Raw genomic sequence first — 20,221 nt, forward strand, 5'->3', positions numbered from 1 at the left:
AGGGGGGAAACAGCAGTAAAGATGTAAGACACAAAATGTTTAATTTGCTGCCATTTATATACTATATAAATTTTACATGCTGTATATTTACAGTGGGGCAAGTGCTTTTTTAATCTTTAAAAAAACAAAGATCAAACTTTAGACATCTCTGAACAACACAAACTGTATAAACCATACAGATTATTCAGATACAAACTGTATTAAATACAGTTTTCCCCACTCCATCTCCTGATGCAGGACCAGTGAATTATAAGTGTATCACAGTTTGATAGCATATCCATATTAAAAATAAAATCACAGTATGATTTTGTCTGTAACTAGAAACTTTAAGGGACCAAGCTGACAACTCAGACTCCAATATCATAGTCAAGACAAGAGACACTGTATAAAAAAGTGTTAAGTAATAAAAACATACTGTAGGCTTTACAAATAATGTTTGGATTATACATTCATAATGTAAATACTCATCATAACTGGTAAATTGATTGGAATAGTTCCACAAAGTTCAAAAACAGAACTTGTCTATAAAATACATTTTCAAATCTTGAATACAACTAAAATATGAAGCAAATTAGTTTCTAGTATCAGACATTACAGAAAACAGACTGCTCTCAAGTCTAGTTGAGAGCCCGTGAATCTTTAAATAAGTCTTTAAATTAAATATACACACTGTCAGTTTGTACTTTTAATAATTCCATGGTTTCCCGGCTGGTCTGGCACCGGATGTCTAACTTGGAGGAGCTTTCCATGGAATGCGAGCGGTCCACCTGAGTCTGATTAAGCAGCATTTGAGATGTTCCAGTCCAGGGCGTCACTGTCCGTGGGATTTATGTACACGGTGTTTTACAATGGTCAGCAGTTGTAGAAAGTGTTCGTCCATTTGGAATAAGGGTAATTAAGAAAAGGTAAAAACTAAAAAAAAGTTCTCCATGGTAAAATCTGTACAGGATTTACTAAAGAAGCACCACGCGGATTTGAACCAAGTTATTTTCTAGATTGATAATTTAAGCTGGGTTGGGGATGGCTTCTGTCGAACACGCTGAATCTGAAAGACAAGAGGCAGCAAGCGGCAGCCGTTAGTACCTCCCGAGGCCGGGGCCTGGGGGCCTGGCCGTCCCTGACACCGACAGCTCAAGCGTGGGCTTCCTGGCACAGCTCCGCCAGGCCTTGGGGGGCAAGCTCCTCGTCCCTACGGCCGTCGCTCTGCCTTCCAGAAGGGCGGGGAGGGAAGGGGGCTGCTCGGGGCCGGACGTGCGGAGGGAGCCACCTGCTGGGCGCGCGCCGCTGCCAGTCGGCTCAGGCCTGCAACTCCCTTTCGCTAGACAGTCGGAGTCTAATGCCCTACTTAGGCTTAGGTCTTTTCCTTAAGACACCGAGAAAGCAGGTTAGTTGGCTGCACGTTAATCTGCCGAAGACGATCCGGGGAAATCCACTTCAAATCCCCCCTGCTGCCTACGAGTCCCACAGCGGACACGGGCGCCTTCAAGAGCGACAGGGCACCTCAGCAAGTGCGGGCCACAGACAAGAAGCGCTAGCCCCCGGGGCCACTGAGTCAAATGCCGGTAGTCACTGGACACTGTCAAAGTCGGCATCTGTCCTAAGGCACCCACACCGCATTCCCGCGTCCTCTCTGTCGGCGGGCGCTCTCGGTCTGCACGCCCTGCACGCCGCCGCGAACCCCGTGTTCCCCCAGCGCGGGGACCCGGGGCCGTGTGTGGGAAGGGGGCTGCCAGGGGCTCCTGGCCGAGGCCAGTCGGGTAGGTCTGGGTGGAGGAAAGGAGCTTCTCGTTCGTTCGGTTCCATCCTGGCCCTGGCGCCTTCGGCTTTCCCTCACTTTCTCACCAGAAGGGGGGGGAGGAGGAGGGAGCAGGGGGCAGGGTGGCCCCGGCTCAAGTAAGGGACGCCCCGTCCCAGAGCCAGACCCAAGGAAGAGGGGTCTAAGCACAGCTCCGGCGCTTGGCCTGGGGGGCAGAGGAGTCCGCTACCCTCGCGGGGGAGCCTCCCGCGCCTGCTCCCCGCAGCACCGCCTCTAAGCCCGACGCCCCAAACTCCTTGTCTGTGTCCCCGCGGTGCCTCTACAAACAAGTACGAAACAGACAGACAGGAAAACTGCTTACCATAACTAGTCAGTTTTTTGTTTTGAGGCCAAGTTTTCAATCACCTAGAAAGCAAAGAATCAGGAAAGAGATTTTAATGATGGTTTTGCAGAACCCTTCGTGCCTGCGCTGTGGGCACGAGTGATCACACATAGAAGCCGCTGTGGGCCGGGTGCTCGCGGCGGGTGAGCAAGCAGTCCCTGCCCCGAGGCGCGCTCCCCAAGCGTCTTCCTGGAAACAAGACTCCATGCGACACCTGCCATGCAGGGAAAGCCTCACCCTGCGGGAACAGTCCGCTCTCAGCCCATCAAACGCCTCAGCAGTTCAACAGCAGGACAGACCAGACCTCAGGCCAAAGACACTGAACCGAGAGTTCCATGCGGCCGGGGGACAGGAGGCTGAGAGGCGAGTGGTCCAGGTGGCAGACACGGGGCACACGTGGCAGGCAGGCACAGGGGCCTGGCATCCTCGGCCAGAGGACAGGGCTGCTTGGCACGCAAGCCCAAGCAGGTGGCCCCCGTCCCTGAGGACAGGAGGGGACAGGCACACGGGTTCCTCAGTCCGCTCTCCGCGGAAGCACCGGCTGCACATCGGCCATCGAGGGCCATCGGACAGGACAGAAACGGCCACCACTCAACAAAGCCTGACCGCAGCCCCGAGAGACACACGTCTGGGCCCCCAAATGCCAACTGGCGAGGTTCCCACTCAGCCTGCTTTCCCTCCAGGGCCATCTCTGGGGGGGAGCTGCCCTCCACTGTGCGCCCGTAGCCTCTGAGGGTGGTCCTTCCGAGACCTGAAGCCGGGAGGGGAAGATTCTGGCAACAAAGCAGAATCCCCTCAGATGCCGCCCACTCCTCCCTCTCAAGCACCAAGGAGAGGTAGAAAGGACTCGATCCTCACCAAGCCAAGCCCTTCCCCAAATCACCAAAATGCTCATGGGAAACCAGTCTGAAGATTCATATGTTTAATATCTTTAAAAAACCCAGAGCAGACAACAGCCCAGCATCACTTTCTTGCCGGCCACGGCCACTCTTGTCCTCTGCCCCGTGCCACCTGGGCTCCCCACGGCACGTCACACCGCACGGCCCCTCCTGCTGGGACAGGGCCTCCCTCACGGTGTCTGCTTCCCTAACGCCAACGCTCAGGGCCCTCCTGTCCCTCCTCCGTCCACAGCCACACCGACTGGTCTGCCCCCAACAAGTTCCCGACACAAAGGGCCTCTGCGCAACCACGAAGCCGCATCAAGGGCACGAGAGCGCACCTCAGGCATCTAGGGCAGGGCCAGGTGAGCTTCTCGTACAAAAGGTCAGAGGATGGGCGCCTGGGGGGCTCAGTCGGTTAAGCGACTGTCTTCAGCTCAGGTCATGATCCTGGAGTCCCGGGATCGAGCCCCGCATCGGGCTCCCTGCTCGGCAGGGAGTCTGCTTCGTCCTCTGACCCTATCCCCTCTCATGTGTTCTTTCTTTCTCATTCTCTCTCTCTCAAATAAAATCTTAAAAAAAAAAAAAAAAAAGCTGGAGGACAACCCTGTTCCACTCTGGGGCCGTCCGGGCTCTCGGCAGCGCCTGCTCAGGGCCAGCGTGGTGACACGTAACTGAGCGGGCTGAGCTCGCCCCAAGCACAGCTCCGGACACAGGCGTGTCCCACATGCAGAGACATCTTCTCCTTTGGACTTTGCCAGCCATTTAAAACCCACAAAGCCCCTCTGAACCGGCAGGCCCCGCGGAGACGGGCGGCACAGATGTAAGCTGCATACAGAGAGGAGCTGCTTTAGGTGCAGTCAGAGCAGAAAGGGCTGTGAAACGACATCGGTAGACAGTGGTGCAAAGTGGGGAAGAATCCAACCCCCCCCCCCCCGCCAAGCCTGGAGGGATTCGCTTGGCGGGAGCCTGGGCCCCATAATACAGGCGCCTGCAAGGCCTCGACTCTGTTAGGGGCCGAGAGCAGACGTACCCCAAACAGAGTTTCAGCTTATACTCCGAATGCTAGAGGTTTGCAGACTCAGGAGGGAAAGCACACACGGTGAAAATATTTCTATCAGAAATGGCTTAAGAACAAAAGCCCTGGTCGTTCATGAGACACACACACGCCCAGAGCCCCAGACTCCAGAGGTCTCACTACCGAGGCTCCGCCGCACCCAGGTCCGGGTCACCGAGGTCCCTGCACACGCTAAGGGTCAGTCCCGCAGCTGCCCGCGCTCCGCCTGGGGGCCGAGGCTGGAGCGGACAGGGCGCACGGGCTCCTACTGGAGCCAAACCCTTTTACGCCATTTGAGGGTTTCTTCCCCTGTGTTAACAAGAAATCGTTTCTATATTCTTAATTCCAAGTATCTCCTCTTACCCTGGCCACACTCAGACAGAGGACACCTGTCATCCCTGCTTCCCATCCTTAAGTGTTTTCTCTTCTCACGGAAAGGCCCAACACCTTCCAGAGGCAGGCCGTCGGTGAGGGGGAAAGCGCCGTCAGTTCTCCGGAAACGGTCAACAGTCTCATGGCTGGCGGCCTTGGGCAGGTGCGGTTCTGAGTCTTTAACCAAGTCCTCGGATCTCCTGGAGTGCCTCTTCTTTTTCTTCTTCTTCTTTTTGTGTCTGTGGAGATCAGCGTCGGAGTACGCTACTGACAGATCGGAGTCCTGCTGACGCCTGCAGAGGAAGAAACCAGAACTCAAACCACCAACAAACCAAACTCGCCTCCGAGCGGCTGGTCCTCGGCTCTCACCCCCACGGCAGACACTCAGCACGCACACAGCGGTGAGGACCCCCCTGAGCACAAACGCACCGGGCTCATCGTAGGAAGTGTTGGGGTCCGGGGTATGAGTTCGCCCGCTTGGGGCGCCCCCCCCCCCCCCGCCCCCACAGCTGCCTGGAGCTCTGCTCCGGAGCAAAGGCTGCTGGCCTCAAGTCCAGAGGAAGAATTTCACTACCTTTTCCTGGAACGAGTGGCCAAGGGACAAAATGCTTTCACCAGGAGCTTCAGACACACAGGAGGGAAGGAGGTTGTCCCTCAGGTAACCATGTCTGTCCCTACAGCTTTTGGTAACCTTTCCCCAGGGTTTCTATCTCAAGAGACGTCAGGTGTCATGCATCTCATCATGGAGAAGTCCTTTTCAAGACAATCAATCTCTGCCCAATTTAGCTTTTTAGAAAGACAAAAACAAACTTCCCCACTAGATTTTAAACTGGGAAATGGAGCCAGACAAACAGACAAAGCTGAGGCAACGAGTGGTCAAGTGGTCGTCTCTGATTTGCGCTGGCAGCCGGCAGGCCAACAGCAAAGGGACGGACGGTGGCCTCCCTGTGCCTGCCCGCCGGGTGGTCCCTGAGGCGCAAGAAAACGTGAACAGGTATGAAAACATAACTACATGTGACGAGTGAGAGTATGAACACCAGTTACGCAGCCCAAGACCCAAGTTCTCAGGCACAGACCGTGGCATGCTTACTCCCACAGATTATCCTAAAGCACGGACCAAAAATAGCAGCATCGTTTCGAAAAGGGAGGTTTGGAGACACTATAAAACTGCGAAGTAAGAGCGTCGGCACGGAGCTGGGGTCCAGAAATCTACCGTGGTGGAAGCTCAGGCCCGCCGAGCAGACCACAGGACTCCAGCCTCCACCGCCGGAGCCAGCCCGGTGTGTGGGGCCAGGCCGGGCTCCCGTGGACGGAACCGCAACCAGACCTCTCCCGATGCCGCGCCCACGGCCTCATCCTCACCTGGAATCGCGGCCTCGGTGTTTGTCTTTGGATTTCTTTTTCTTCTTTGATTTTTTGTGCTTCTTCACTTTAGGCTCTTCCAAGGGATCCTTCTGGAAGCTCCTCCAGGCCTTCTTCTCGACATGACCGTCGCTGTTCTCCATGCTGTCGTATCTCCGTTTCCGGGACTTGGCGTTCTCGTGTTCGTGAAACCGATCGGCGAGGTTACAATTGGTGTCTTCGGCTACAAGTGCAATTTTCTCGTGGGGGTACTTCTCGGGGTACGGGAGGAGGGCGTGGGGCGGGCCCGCCCGGGGGCTGCCGAAGCGGTGCCGGTCCCGGCCCTTGGCGAGCAGCTCGTAGCCCTTCCTGCCCCTATAGTAGTCCCTGCAGGGCCGGCCGCCGGACGGGCCCGCCTTGGCGTAGTCGCGGGCGCCGTGGAAGGGCTTCCACTCGCGCGCCTCCCTGGCCGCGTACGGGGCGTACCTGTCGTGGTAATACCTGCATTTGTCCCACCGCGGCCTGTCCGGGTAGTACTTCTCCCGGCCCCAGGAGTGCTCGCTCTCCGAGTGCGGGTACCGGCCCCACTCCTGGTCCGACCCGCCTCTGCTGCGGGAGTGCCGGTGGCCGTACCTGCCCAGGGAGCGGGGCTCGCCGGGGCTGAGCCTCTCGCTGCGGCCGGGGGGGTGCGGGCCCCCGCCGCAGTGCTCCGTCCTGGGGCGCTCCCGCCTGGCCCGCTCCCGCACGGACGAGCGCCGCTTCCCGCGGCAGCGCTCCCCGGTCCGGCTCCTGCTCTCCCTCGCGCGCTCCCCGCTCGAGGAACGGTCTCTCCGGGTGCGGTAATGCCCTCGATCGACTTTTCTGAGGATGCTGATTTTTTCCTTAACTGGAGAATGATCTGGAACTTTTTGTCCCACCTTATTTTCTTCACATTTCTCCCCGTTACTTTGTTCGGGGCCCCCTTCTGAATGATGTTCTGTGACCTTGTCTACTTGAGGAGAGGGCGAGGCCTCCGCAGCCGCACCTGTGCTCCGAGGACGGTCCTCCAAGTCCGTGCACGCGTCTCGACTGATGTAGACTAAGAGTTCGTGCTCACAGGCACCCTCGGAGCGTACGGGGGGACTTGGGCTTGAACTCCCCGCTGTGTCCACTGCGGCTGAGGCCCGTGGGCTCTCTACCACCACCCCCGGTACGGCCTGGGGCGGTCTGCTCTTGTCACCTGTTAAACCCCCGGGGCCACACAGTTTAGGGAGCCCATCATCCCCCGTGGTGTTCTTAGTACTGCTGTGAAGAGTGTCGGCACTGGGCAAAGACTCCTCGGGTTTTGCTAAAACGTTTTCTGAGACTTCTTCTTTGGTAGATTTGATGCTGGGGTCTAAGGGTGGCAAAGCCTTCTTTAACTTGCTGCTAAGGCTCGTGAGGGTCTCCAGTTTCTCACGGGACTCGGGAGACGGACTGCCGGCCTCCCGCTCTGCGCCGGGATCCTCCGCAGGACCGTCCTCTGTTCCAGGCGCGCTGCAGCCCCATCAAAACAAAGAAATCAATAAATTAGTCCCTGGCTTCATTGCTTTATGGCTCACAGGGACAAAAACTTCAAAACGTTCTTTACTAAATAACCTGTGCCTTTAATGTATCTGGCTGCAGCCCGATATGGGGCTTATCATTTTTGGAAACTTCAAGTGTTCTCTTTCCCTCACTAAATAAAAACATGAAATCCCCTATCGGGCTTATCTACTCTCCCGTTTCTCTGCTACAATAATCCTGCAGTTCTAGGCTCCTTCTGTTTTCAGATATACTTCTAATTTTTAGTAGCTGTGAATAATCAGAAAAGTCAAAGGGTGACCGAAGGCTCTTAACTTTTCCTCTGCGTTTCTCCCGAGCCTCCGAGGTAGAGGCCCTGCCTCCAAACAGAGCCCACAGCTCCGTGGAACTTGTAAACTGGAAGAAGCGGTGAGGCTTCATAACACCTTCCTGTGGGACACGAACTCTGTCTGCCCTTGGCTGCTACGGGGCCCCCGAGCTATGCTCGAGGTCAATGAAAGCTGCCAGCAAACAACAGCAACCCTCCAGGGGCCCCACATTTTAGTGGGAAAATACCTGGGGGGGGGAGAGCACAGATGAGATCCGTACAGACAAGTCACCTCGCGCGAGGCCGTGGGATTCCCGAGCCGGCACGTAAGAGAGCAGCACCCACTGGGCTACGGTACACGCATGGTTCAGTCTACAAAACCGTCTTTGGTTAACAACCGTCTACGGTAATCCTCACGCACACGACATATGAGGACAAACTAAGCTAGACTAGGGAAGGAAGCCACTGAGGGTTCACGCCGTCCCCTCTTGAAGGTAAACTGAAAGGAGCGTTCTTTGCCTACAGATTGACTCCACTCCATTTTAGTAATTAAACCTTCAGGAAGGGCAGCTCCCTGCCAGGGGCCATTCTGAAGTGTGGGGTGCATTCCAGGCTGTCACAGAGATGGGGGAGCCCCACTAGCAGAAGCGGGCAGGGCCATGCAGGGAGTAAGTGAAGTCCCATGTCCGCGTGGGCCAACACCCCAGCCAGATTACTGGCAGTTTTCATGGACGTGACATGTTCCAGGAATACAACTACTACATGAATCCAGAGACGACCAGAATGTCACCAAAAGTTGTCCCCCATGAGGACGTCACACCCCTGATGGTGAAATGTGTGCATGGGACTGCGCTCTGGACACCAGGCCACGTCCCACGCAGCGAGGCTCACAGCAAACCTGCGCGGGGCGGTGTGCACTTGCGGGGCCGCCTGGATGTGTGCAAACCGAAACACCACCGCGTGGTATGTTCCAGTCTTTCGTTCCCATTACATTACACTCAGGCAATGTACCGATTTAAAAAAGCAAAACAAAGCATTCAATGTGGAGGAAGACTGTCTTATCTATGAATGCAATTTCAGGATTCTAGAAGAAGCAGAACAAGATACTTGCAACTCGATGGAGCCGAGAAGCCCTGCCCTACAACCTTGGGAGTCTTCACGTTTGTCACTGGAAAGCTAGGTGTCAGATTCGGAAGGGTGCCACAGAATCATTCCAGGGTTCAAAAGGTCCACGATGAGACATGCACAGTGTTAAAGCAGCGGCGTGTGCATGGACACGGTCATAGTGTCCTTTCCTGTCACCGTCTTACCTGGTTTCTTCTGTCGAGCCTTTCCCTTTGTTGCTGAGTTTGCAAGTCTCTAAGATTTTGTCTTCTGGGGGAGGCGGCAGAGGAGCGGGCATCAACTGCAATAAAAAACAAAGTGTTTCCATTCTTGCTGCCACTGGGCACCCCCTGATCTCCAGCCAGCGAGCGGCTGTACGTGAGAGTCAAGCACAGACCGCCCCCACCCTCCGGGGCCACCCAACACGCTCACCTTTCCGGGCAGGCCATTCACCTTAGCAAAGGGATTTTCTGCGGGTAGAGCAGGCGGGACTTGGCAACTGGCACCATCACAAGACAGACCGTTTTCCTTCAGGTCGCTGTCCATAATGTCAGCACCATTTAGAGCAAGGGGCTCGTGAAGCTCGAGCGGAGAGGCCTCGTCATCTTCTGCATCCTGCACAGAAGAGTTCGAGCTCTCGATCGTACCGAGACCATTCTCCTTGCCTAGGCCCTTCGCCTCCTCGTCAGACTCTTCGGACGACTCGGCGCCATAGGGCACCAGGACACTGGAGTTCAGCTTGGACTTGCCGTTCATCACCGGCTTGGAACAGGACTCGCTCGGGGTCATCTGCTTTGTGACTTTACTAGAAACTGCCATTGTAGGTGCGCTCGAGGTAGACTGTATTGCAGAAGAATTGGTAACGGTAGAAGAGGGAACAGGCTTGGCTGGGTTCTCCAAAGAACCGCTGTGAAGGTTAGGCTGAGACTGGCCTTGGCGAACAGGTAACTTGTTGTGAATACTGATCGTGATTTTTTGTTTCTTGGGATGTTCTGGAATCACTGAGGGCCTGTTAACGGACCAGTTTTGAACAGAAGTCGAAGCATTAACAGAACCAGCCCGGCTGACACTGGAATTTCCACTAGGACTCGACATGGAACTGCTTGGTGCTTCTTTCAATGGCCCGGTCCCATTTAAGTGAGGTGGGTTCTGGAAGAAAGAAGACCCCAGCTGGTGAGAGCCCCAGGAACGGTCACAAAGAATCCACTCTGGCTGGGGGCCCTTCCCATTTTGCTCATCTTTTTCTTTTTTGGAATATCAGGTTTCCCACACCCAGAAACACCTCCTCCTCCTGTCTGCCCCTGACCACCATAAACCTTTCATGGGCCCGTGTTTTCTGGTAAGTAATCAACAACTATTTCTGTCCGAGAACAAACCCCAGCCCAAATTCTTTCTGTTTCTGTCCGACAGAAATGAACAGGCCCCTTGCGCACAGAGTCATGTATGTTTTCCTTGGCTGGGTTTCTTGGAAGCCTGCTGCTCTACAGGCGGAAGGAAGTGCCAGCTAGTGGGGAATGACCACTGGCCAGGGGAGCCGGGGAGCCGGGGAGCCAGGGGGCATGGGCAGACGCAGGGAGCTGCTCTGGGCGCCGTCCCCTCCCTCCACGTCCCCTCCGAATCCTACTCGTGAACTGTTCTGCTCCAGACTCCACCCCTGCTGCTCTATCCTACAGGGGCAAACTGGTGGCCATGGGTGAGATCTCATTCACAGAGGGGTTCTGCACGGCCTTCACAGTTCTCTTGAATACCTCAATCAGTTGCTGTCTTAACACTAGAAGGTTTCACATGAAGGAAAACAAAAAACCTTGAAAAAATCAGTCTTAGCCGCGCCTCCACACAGGGCACATGCTCTCCAGCGGGCCAGGGTCCTGATGTTACTGTTAAGCAGAGCCCAGCGCAGGAGCCCATTACCTGCCCGGCTCCCAGAGGCATTCGATTTCTGATTCCAGCCAGAACCCACACACTGTCCAATGTCCATAAAGAACAGCACACAACAGACCATCTGCTGATTCCAAACAAATCACACTCGAGCGGAAAGGCTGTTACAGCCCCGTGGTACAGGGGGCGGGCTGCTTCCACACACGGACAGGCTGTCCATAATCGCTGCATAAGGCCAGCGCATGTCCGGCCTTCCCTCCTGAAGCCCTGCGTGTCACGTGACCCAGCCATTCCACCAACTCTCCCGGAGAGGCCAGCAGGGGGTGCGTCTGACCCGCTGGATGGCAGACAGGACACATCACACTACTGAAAGGGCTACATGGACACACTGAAAATATGCTTTTTGTGAGTCACTTTCTTGTTGCTAGTATTCATCAAGAATCCCCAAATATTTAGTCCACTCTGAACGGAAGTCCAAAGTGAGAGCTAAAATCTCTAGCTTTTAGGGGCGCCTGGGTGGCTCAGTCAGTTAAGCGTCTGCCTTTGGCTCAGGTCATGGTCCCAGGGTCCTGGGATCGAGCCCCGCATCGGGCTCCCTGCTCAGCAGAGAGCCTGCTTCTCCCTCTCCCTCTGCTCATGTGCTCTATCTCTCGCTCACTCCGTCTCTCAAATAAAATCTTAATAAATAGAATAAAATAAAATCTCTAGCGTTTAAATATACCTATACCCAGACTTTCTTCTTGTTCATTACATTCACACTCTGAGATTATTATTTATTTTATAATTATTGGCTTGAATAAACTTTCTTGACAAGAAACGCAGTCGTACGAGGACACGGCAGCTACCGCAGTGTGACCCAGAGGCTTTGAACAATACCCAAGTTAGCACAGAGGTTGCATCCTACCTCTGGAATGTTACCTTTATCACGTGAGAGGGGAGCTGTGGTCCGATAAAGCCTGACGCAGCCTGTTTGTTGTTGACAACGCGCTGGCTGATCACGGGTCGGGGCGAGGACTGGCCGGGGCTGTGAGTGGGATGAGTGAGTTCACCTCCATTTTTCACATCGTGGGACCTAGGGACAGAGAGGGACAGCGCTCAGGGCTTCATACGGCACGTCCTTAGAAGAGAGTCATTGCAGACTGAGAAGCTGCGGTGCACAGAGCTACGTCCGCAGAGGACCCCTCTGGGTCTAGGTTGGGGGCACAGCTGCTCCGACAGGGAGACAAGAAAGACAACCGTGCAGGTGGCATTTGTGATTGTGTGTTCCGGAGATGCCACCACCGGAAAGCAATTCTTCCTTTCTGTTTGTTTCTATTTCTCTAATTTTAAGTACATGCCGCTAGAGGAAGGCCGTACCCAGAAGTCAGAAACACAAATACGGTGCCTCGTCTCACCCACGAGAGGCGTCTACCATTCAGATTTATTGGAACATCCTCCAGGCTTCAGCCTGTACTGTTTTTTTTCAATTCCAGCGTAAAAGGTTTCAAACTGCGTTTTCTCCACATATACAGGATATACGGATACAATGATACAAGAGCACTTTCTTGTATCATTTGGGGGGTAAAAGGCATCATAAAAATCATTTTTAACAGCTGTGTAATAGTCCATCACATGGACATGCTACAATTTACATGCTCATTCTGCTAATATTGGAAATTTTAGGATTTTTTTTTTTTTTTAAAGATTTTGACAGAGAGACAGAGCGAGCGAGCGAGCACGAGCAGGGGGGAGGGGCAGAGGGAGAGGTGGAAGCAGGCCCCCCGCCGAGCAGGTCCTGCGGGGCTCGATCCCAGGACCCTGGGACCGTGACCTGAGCCGAAGGCAGACGCCCAACGACTGAGCCACCCAGACGCCCCAGAAATCTTAGAATGTTCTTAGTTTTCAGCTACTATAAATGAATACCTTGGAAGCACGCGTCAGACTTTTTCTCAGACCACACATTTCCAGAAATGGAAGTAGTGAGTTGGAACACGCAGCAGCAACAGGAGGCAAATGGGCCCAGGAAGGTGACTGGCTGCCTGTGCTCAGCGGTTGAGAGGTGACCACACCCAGGTCCTCAGAGGCCCCTTCCCGAGGCCTCCCCCTCCCCCAGCCCCCGCCCTGCGCTGCCACCAGCAGCCTGCCCTCTGCCATCACCACGCGCTTTCTCTGCATGCTTCATTATCAACTTGCCAAGGAGCTGGAAGCTGATCCAACTCCTAATCCCTACCCAAACTACCTCCCTTCCTCTGTTGGCATCATTAAGCTGCTGCTTCAGAAATAACCGAATACTGAATTTAAGTATGTTGAGATGAAGAGAAATGACGTAACAGAAAAGGTGAAATCTGTTTTCCTGACGATACCTGATATAAAAGAGAACATAAGCTTGTTGACTGAGTACCGATCTAATATCACTGGTAGACACGATGGAGTCATTCATCTGGTACCAGAGACCATTGCTAGCCTGCAAAAGAAAGCCAACAAAAGAGAAATTAGGTATAATTAGACAAAGAGAGAACACCAATCAAGAGAAATGTAAGAAAAACGGGCTTTCATATTTTCACTGCAGAAGTCCCACCTTGCCCCCCAGGAGCACCAGTGCTCCTTAGAGGCTACCTTACAAACAGGCACCAACACCTGCATGGCTTACTTTGATGTAGCAGAAGTAATGGCCGGCGTGGCAGTTAAAGCCGGTGTGTACCAGCACCGCGTACAGAACATAGATGATCGGTTCTCCGTTCGGTTGAGACATGTATGGTCGAATGTCAAGGTATTCAGGATATTTCACATCCTAAACAGAAATGGAAAGAGGATCAAGGAATGTCACTTCTGAAGGCCCAGACCATTCCGCATATCCTCGTGGAGACCCAAGCGCAGGACTTCGTGCCCTCAGATGTTCCAGCAGAAACCGAACACACTGAACCACATTTCAAAAGACCCGATCGGCCTGGAGCCACCCTGAACTCACAGATACTTAGCGCACTCCCACTGTATTCCTGATTTCCTTGAAGCAAGCAAGGCTCTACGTTAAGTGAACCTTCTGAGTTGGCCACAGGACACAATGGAACGCTAATTCTGCACTTCGGCCTCACTCAGTTTTACTTCTTTGGGAAGGGATTGTTTAGATCTCTTGCATACTACTCATTTCTGATACTTCCAGCCTTCAGGAAGTGGAAAGAGAATATGAAAATTCAGTGTGCTACCCTCAGAAAACCTCAACAAACAGGAAAACCAACGCTGACGAAAGAGTGTGAGATCCAGCAGGGGCATCCTCTTCGGATTTCAAACGACACCAGCTCTCCCTGTATCTCCCCACTTTCCCTGACCATGAGGCCCAAGTGCAGATCACAGTTACCAGTTTTATCATCAGAAAGTCTAACCAGCTGAAGGAGAGAGAGACTACACTCACGAACACACGTAACACATTACTGCTAGCTCAATGCTCTGACGTATTTTCCCCCAATAAGTACTAGAAGAACTTAGGAACTCAGGTAACAAACTGTTCAATTAGGTCGTTTATAACCCCTGATAGTTACTGACGCATAAGTCTTGAGAGAGACAACATAAAAGGTTATTATCAACCTACCTTAGCAATTTTCCCACCAGTAAAATTTGCAAAACGTTTCAGAGAAAGTGTAAGAACATTAGAGGATCTGTGTATAGTGAACCTCTTTGAAGCTGGAACCATCTTTTTACACCTTGAAATAAAAAGAAACAAAGGACTAAGATTTCTATGTATATTTTTTAGTCTTTCCCTTGTTATTTCTCTGAAACATTTCCCACTAAACCTAAAAGAAAGCTACTAGCTAAAAAACATGACCCCTCTCAACCAACAGTGAAAACACTAAAATTATGACAGGGGGAGATTGCTCAATTAGCATGAAAGAAAAAAGGAAGCTAGGACAGTTTCTGAGAAGCCACATAACCATAGATAATTTTAAAATTAGGTGAATACAGACTTCTCTCAATTCAAAACAAAGTGACCATCCATGGAGCTTAGAACAGGAAAGTGCCTGTGGTCGTGGGGAGCTTTCTTCCCCCAAGACATGAGTATTTGGTAACGATCACCCATAGTACCTGATTCTAAAATGTAAATTTACTAAAACATGTGAAACAGGACTTTCTTCAAATAGAGGCTCTCTTGACTTCACAGGGAAACACAGCAATGAATCATCAATACTAGAGGTTTCCAGCCCATACCACCCTGAATCCTGGGTGAGAACCAGATGAGAGAGCAAGAGCCTTAACTGCGCTGGGAGAAAGCGAGCCCCACTCCATCACCGCCTCTCCTAATAAGGAGTCCATGAAAACGCTGCTCACCATAGATGCGTCCCCTGGGCCACACAAGGCGCAGCAGCTACCATGGGCCGCCCCCCGCAAACCCTCCCAGTCATGGGGCACCGAGCCTCCCCAGGGCAGAGGTGCACGCCTCTCAAGAGTGTAAACCCGGAGACACTGAGCACTCCAGCCCCGGGAGCATGGAGACCCAGTGTCCTCCCAGACATCACAGAAGCTAATGGGGGTCTCGTGGGGGGCAGGGGGGGAGTTCCTGAGACACCCCCATCCCCGATGCAAGCCACCCCGCCACCACACCCTCGTACTTGCTGCACTTGTAAGAGTTTTCCCCGTCGAGCTGCTCTGGCTTCACAAACTGCTCCAGTGCCTTGTTCACACTCTGAGCGGCCTGCAAGAGAAGGACAGCGTCAGCATCACGGGCCCTCTCACTGCCCTCTGACCGAAGAAAGAAGAGACGACTCAAAGGTCTAAATGCCAATATGAATTTTTATGTAGAAGGAAATTTCTCTTTTATTATGATGTTGACTTTTATACGTGTACCCATCCAATTATTTTCCCCTTGTTAAAAACCATGCAGATCAAAGTGAATGACATGTAAAGAGTTCCTCGCTGCAGCATTTTCAAAAGAACATAAAACTGGAGACAAACCAAACACCCATCAGCAAGGAAAGGGGCATGTGCATGGTGGTGCTCACGCTCACGACCGTCAAGGCCCGTGTGCACAAAGAAGCCACCGAGCAGAACTACAGGAAGGTGGCAAGTGGCTAAACAGGCCTAAGGTGTAATCGCATTTTTAGAAGCAGTAACTAATGGGTTCTGGAACAGTTTATATCCAATTGTTGTTTTTTTTTTTAAGATTTTTATTTTATTTATTTGACAGAGAGAGAGACAGCGAAAGAGGGAACACAAGCAGGGGGAGTGGGAGAAGGAGAAGCAGGCTTCCCACGGAGCAGGGAGCCCGATGCGGGGCTCGAAGCCAGGACCAGGACCGTGGGATCACGACCTGAGCCGAAGGCAGACGCTTAATGACTGAGCCACTCAGGCGCCCCCAGTTTATATCGAATTGTTAAGGGTTCATCCTTAGGAACGGGACCCTCTACACATCTGCAATGTTCCTCATTTCTATCCCAAACATGTATTACATTTGTAATTGGAAAAATAAAAGCTTAACAAAAGATAGGAGCTTAGAAAATGCTAGAAACAAAACAGTTTCTAAACAATGACAATCATCTAAATTGGGTTAATGCAGGCATCAAATTCTGGTTTTATCACAACAATCTATCAAGTGAAAAGTCAAAGGCCAAGAAAAAGTCTGTACGCTCCCTGCTACAAATCTTACATTATCCCCTCTGAATACAGTCGCGGCATATGAACGGTTTCAATTCGTATTCTCTAGCAAGTGTAGTCTAAGTTTATAAATGAACTACAGATAAAGTTACACAAAGTCTGTCTTTTTCTAACCTCGCCACCACAATTAGCAAACGTACCTTTATCTCCAACGTTATATCAAGATATGGATCGAACGTATCTGAGACACCTTTGCAATTTAAACACTTGACTGAAATGAAAATAAAACGCAAAGAATAAGCAAAGTGTAATCCTTATGGCAATATCAACTACTGAAATGACAGAACACAAAAATATTAAAATAAAAAATTAAAACAAAGTACATTTTTCAGATTGGGCCAAAAAGTGTTAATACCACACACAGTGTGAACCAAAGTGTCATGAATGTGGCCCACATGTGCTGTTGGTGGAATGTGAACTGGTATAACTTCTTGGAAGGACGACCTGGAGTATCAGAATTTAAAACACACGTACCCTTTAATGCAGAAATTCTAATTACTAAGAACTCATCCTACTTAGACACTTTTACATGAATATAAAGGCACTGTATAAGAAAGTGCCATGAATGACTAATAGTAATAAAAATACCGAAGAATTAGAAACAACCTCAAAATCCATTGTTAGGGGACTCAAATAAATGGAATTCTTCTTTAGCCATGAAAGACCCTGTTACCTACATGTACCGAAACGTAAAAAGACTTCTCATGTTAAGAGAAAAAGGAAAGAGATCCATCTAACACACCCCAGTCTGCTCGTACACAGGAAAGTACTGGAAGGCTATACTCTAAAGTGGGACAGGGGCTGCCTTTGAGCGGGGTAAGGGAGACACACTCTCCATTGCTAACCCTTTCCTACTGCACTTTTTTAACCACATGCATGTACCTCTTTATCAACCTTAAATAAAACTTTACCTCTAGATCTTAGGTATCCTCCAAATATCTGACAAACGAGGGTGGTAGCCTGGGTGTGTCTGTCTAATCTGAAAAACAAACAGTGATATGAGACAAGAGTTCTACAATAATTATACATGCTGTGACCGAATTTTAAAAGCTATAAAAGAACAAGAACAAAAATCTATAAAAGAACAAGAATTCAAATAGGAAGCCACGAAATAAAAGGACATCAGTATGCATGGCAGCCAGAGAATCATCTTGCCTGGACCAGAACACAGTGAGGGTCTGTGGAGAGGTAGAAAGAGATAGGATAGGACTGAGAGAGACTTGACACTGAGGCAGGAATCTGGCCCAGAAGCAAGCAGCAAGGCTGTGACACTGGGTGTGTGGACCGGCTGGTGAAGGCAGGGAGCGCAGAGCGTTCTTCTCTGCTCTGGGGTCCATCATCCAAGCAAGCAGAGGCAAGCCACTGACAGCGACAGTGGGAGGAGAACAGGAGATCGACCAGGTGTGTTCAGGCAATGCAAGTGGGTTAGGATTTGGTATCTAGTCGTCCTCGAAATCTTCCTCTTGAGGCTGCATTTAGATTTTAAGGAATAAACTGCAGGATTGGTAACTGACCAGACTAAGGAAGATTCAGGGAACACACACAGATTTCAGAGCAGAAAAAATGCTGGGCACAACTAGAAAGGAAAAGTGGTTAGTTTTAGATCTGCAAAGGGATGCTGATACTCAGAAACTGAGTAATGGCAAAACCAATCCCCAATTCCTGACATCTGTAATTAAACCCACATTGTTATAGTAAGCACACCCTTCAAATTTTTCTATCGTTTTAAAATGATGGAAATCACCTGAGGCAGAGGCAGTGCAAAGTCAAAGTGAAGCAAACACAGAGCTCTGTGCATTCATCGTAAAAGGCAAAACTGAACTCCAGTAAGCCAGCGATGCCAAGGGGAGAAGTGACCAATGCTTTGCTGTACTCACTTATTGCTGCCATTCAAGCATGCTTTTTGCATAGCATCAACAGTGTATTGAAGGAATTCGTGGGCATCTTCTTGGTTTCCAAAGCGGAAGTGCCTAGCTATACCTGTGAAGTTTAAGACAAAGCTTTATCATCACATGGGATACGCCCCGGCTGTACCCCCCAGACATTCTATCTAATGACCATCTGTCGGTTTGAATACATCTGCTAATTATTTTATGAGGACATAGCACTAACACACACTATCCTGAGAACAGCGAGGACCACGTCCTTTAGACCATTACAAGTGCACATGGCCTAGAGCTCCTGAGAGCCCAGAGACTCCAGGTCTGCAGGAAGTTAGTAAAACTGTACTTGAATAAATTCAACTTTAGCTGTATTGTCTCAAAAATTTGTTCAAAACGTTATGTTTGTTTGAAAGGTGATGTTAGCGCAATCTTAAATTCAGTGCTAGATCTCCCTAAGAGAATCCACAGCAAACATAAATGTCTGAATCCATCTCAGTTCTGTCTCAACAACCCACAGAACACACTGTGTGCTCAGCATCTCTGGAGCCTTGCTTCTCATGGACTAAATGGCTGCAAGACGAAATGACATAATAAAAAACAACAGCGGGGCGCGTGGGTGGCTCAGTTGGTTAAGCGACTGCCTTCGCTCAGGTCATGATCCCGGAGTCCCAGGATCGAGTCCCACATCGGGCTCCCTGCTCAGCGGGGAGTCTGCTTCTCCCTCTGACCCTCCCCCCTCTCATGCTCTCTCTCTCTAATAAAAATCTTTGAAAACAAACAAAAAACAGCATAGACAATATCACAATAAAACATGAATAGAACAACTTCTATACATGAATATACAGAAATACATACTAGCTTGAGTCAGAGGAAATTGCCCGTATTCTGCCAGTTCTGCCTATAAAAATGGCAATCTCATGATCCCGCCACGTGTGTGGGGTTACATGAGCTCAGAGATATACGTGCACACAAGCAGCGATGACCTTTTCTTAAAGTCTAGTTTTAAAAATAATTAATCTTTCCTTATATGTACAAAATTAAACAAACAAAATTTCCCCTGGCTAAAATTCTGCCAGGATCCAACACTGCTTAAAAAACGTTTGCGTTGTCTCCTCTGGCCTGTTAATACTGCCGAGGGCCAATAGAACACCTCTTAATCTTCAGCAGCTTTTTAGGCAAAAGGATTATAGATTGTCACTGTATAATTATCCACCCCTGTAATTACCCTGCTAGATTCCAGATTAACAGTTAGGGTTCCTTTTTTATTTGCACGCATTTTTTACCTTCTAACTCAGTTAATTAAGATGATGTAAAAGTTTATTACAAAACCACATAGAAAGTGCATTAAGGCATTTCACGTACCTTAGTAGGGTCATTTTAACGCAAAAGAAAATTTTCAAGTCATTTAAAAATTAAATAGAAAAAGTGAAATTTATCCACAAATTTGCTGTTATGAGTTTAAATGTTCCTTTAAGAGTATAATTAACTTTAGTTTGATAATTCCTAACGCTATACATAGCATAATGCTCATTCACTGAATTAAAACCAATTCAAAACTATTTAAAGAAACCTGTGGGACAATATTTATAGTATAACTCAGCACAGTAATCCAAATACCTGGCGGAAAAGATCATTGTAAAACTTATCAATGAATTCATGAACAAAGTGAGGTTTTTTTTTTTGAAGATTTTATTTATTTACTTGAGATGGAGAGAGAGAGACACAGAGAGAGTGAGCACAAGCAGGGGGAGAAGCAGGCTCCCCACTGAGCAGGGAGCCCGATGCAGGGCTGGATCCCAGGACTCCAAGACCACGACCCGAGCCAAAGGCAGACGCTCAACCGAATGAGCCACCCAGGCACCTCTAACAAAGTGAGTTTTTAAAATTTTTAAATTTGTGGGGTGCCTGAGTGGCTCAGTTTAATGTCGGACTCTTGATCTCAGCTCAGATCTTGATCTCATAGTTGTGAGTTTGAGCCCCACGCTGGCACTAGCATGGGGCACTAGCGTGGAGCCTACTTTAAAAAAAAAATTAATTTGCTTATATTAAACTGAATACCTTATTACACTGTCATCTTCTGTGGTTTCAAAGTGTGTTTC

General features: G+C 50.3%; 1 protein-coding gene across 3 annotated transcripts in view; it reads right to left on the reverse strand.

Annotated features, from left to right (window-relative positions):
• USP42 (ubiquitin specific peptidase 42) overlaps positions 1 to 20,221 on the reverse strand; it is a 49,693-nt gene that overhangs the window by 786 nt on the left and 28,686 nt on the right. For 2 of the 3 annotated variants that reach the window (XM_034988348.1, XM_034988347.1), the window contains 14 exons: positions 18,117 to 18,219; positions 17,151 to 17,218; positions 16,380 to 16,450; positions 15,198 to 15,280; positions 14,183 to 14,294; positions 13,247 to 13,387; positions 12,960 to 13,060; positions 11,536 to 11,689; positions 9,172 to 9,888; positions 8,946 to 9,040; positions 5,808 to 7,301; positions 4,437 to 4,738; positions 2,118 to 2,161; positions 10 to 1,045 (listed from right to left, as the gene is read on the reverse strand). In XM_034988348.1, coding sequence (XP_034844239.1) covers positions 2,154 to 2,161; positions 4,437 to 4,738; positions 5,808 to 7,301; positions 8,946 to 9,040; positions 9,172 to 9,888; positions 11,536 to 11,689; positions 12,960 to 13,060; positions 13,247 to 13,387; positions 14,183 to 14,294; positions 15,198 to 15,280; positions 16,380 to 16,450; positions 17,151 to 17,218; positions 18,117 to 18,219 — 3,449 coding nt within the window. In that variant the 3' untranslated portion in view covers positions 10 to 1,045; positions 2,118 to 2,153. Of the gene's footprint in view, positions 1 to 9; positions 1,046 to 2,117; positions 2,162 to 4,436; positions 4,739 to 5,807; positions 7,302 to 8,945; positions 9,041 to 9,171; positions 9,889 to 11,535; positions 11,690 to 12,959; positions 13,061 to 13,246; positions 13,388 to 14,182; positions 14,295 to 15,197; positions 15,281 to 16,379; positions 16,451 to 17,150; positions 17,219 to 18,116; positions 18,220 to 20,221 lie in introns of those variants that run through there. The other variant, XR_004676257.1, reaches the window with a different exon arrangement.

Source organism: Mirounga leonina, unplaced genomic scaffold, assembly GCF_011800145.1.
Source record: "Mirounga leonina isolate KUSES-001 unplaced genomic scaffold, KU_Mleo_1.0 Mir_454, whole genome shotgun sequence".
Taxonomy (NCBI): domain Eukaryota; kingdom Metazoa; phylum Chordata; class Mammalia; order Carnivora; family Phocidae; genus Mirounga; species Mirounga leonina.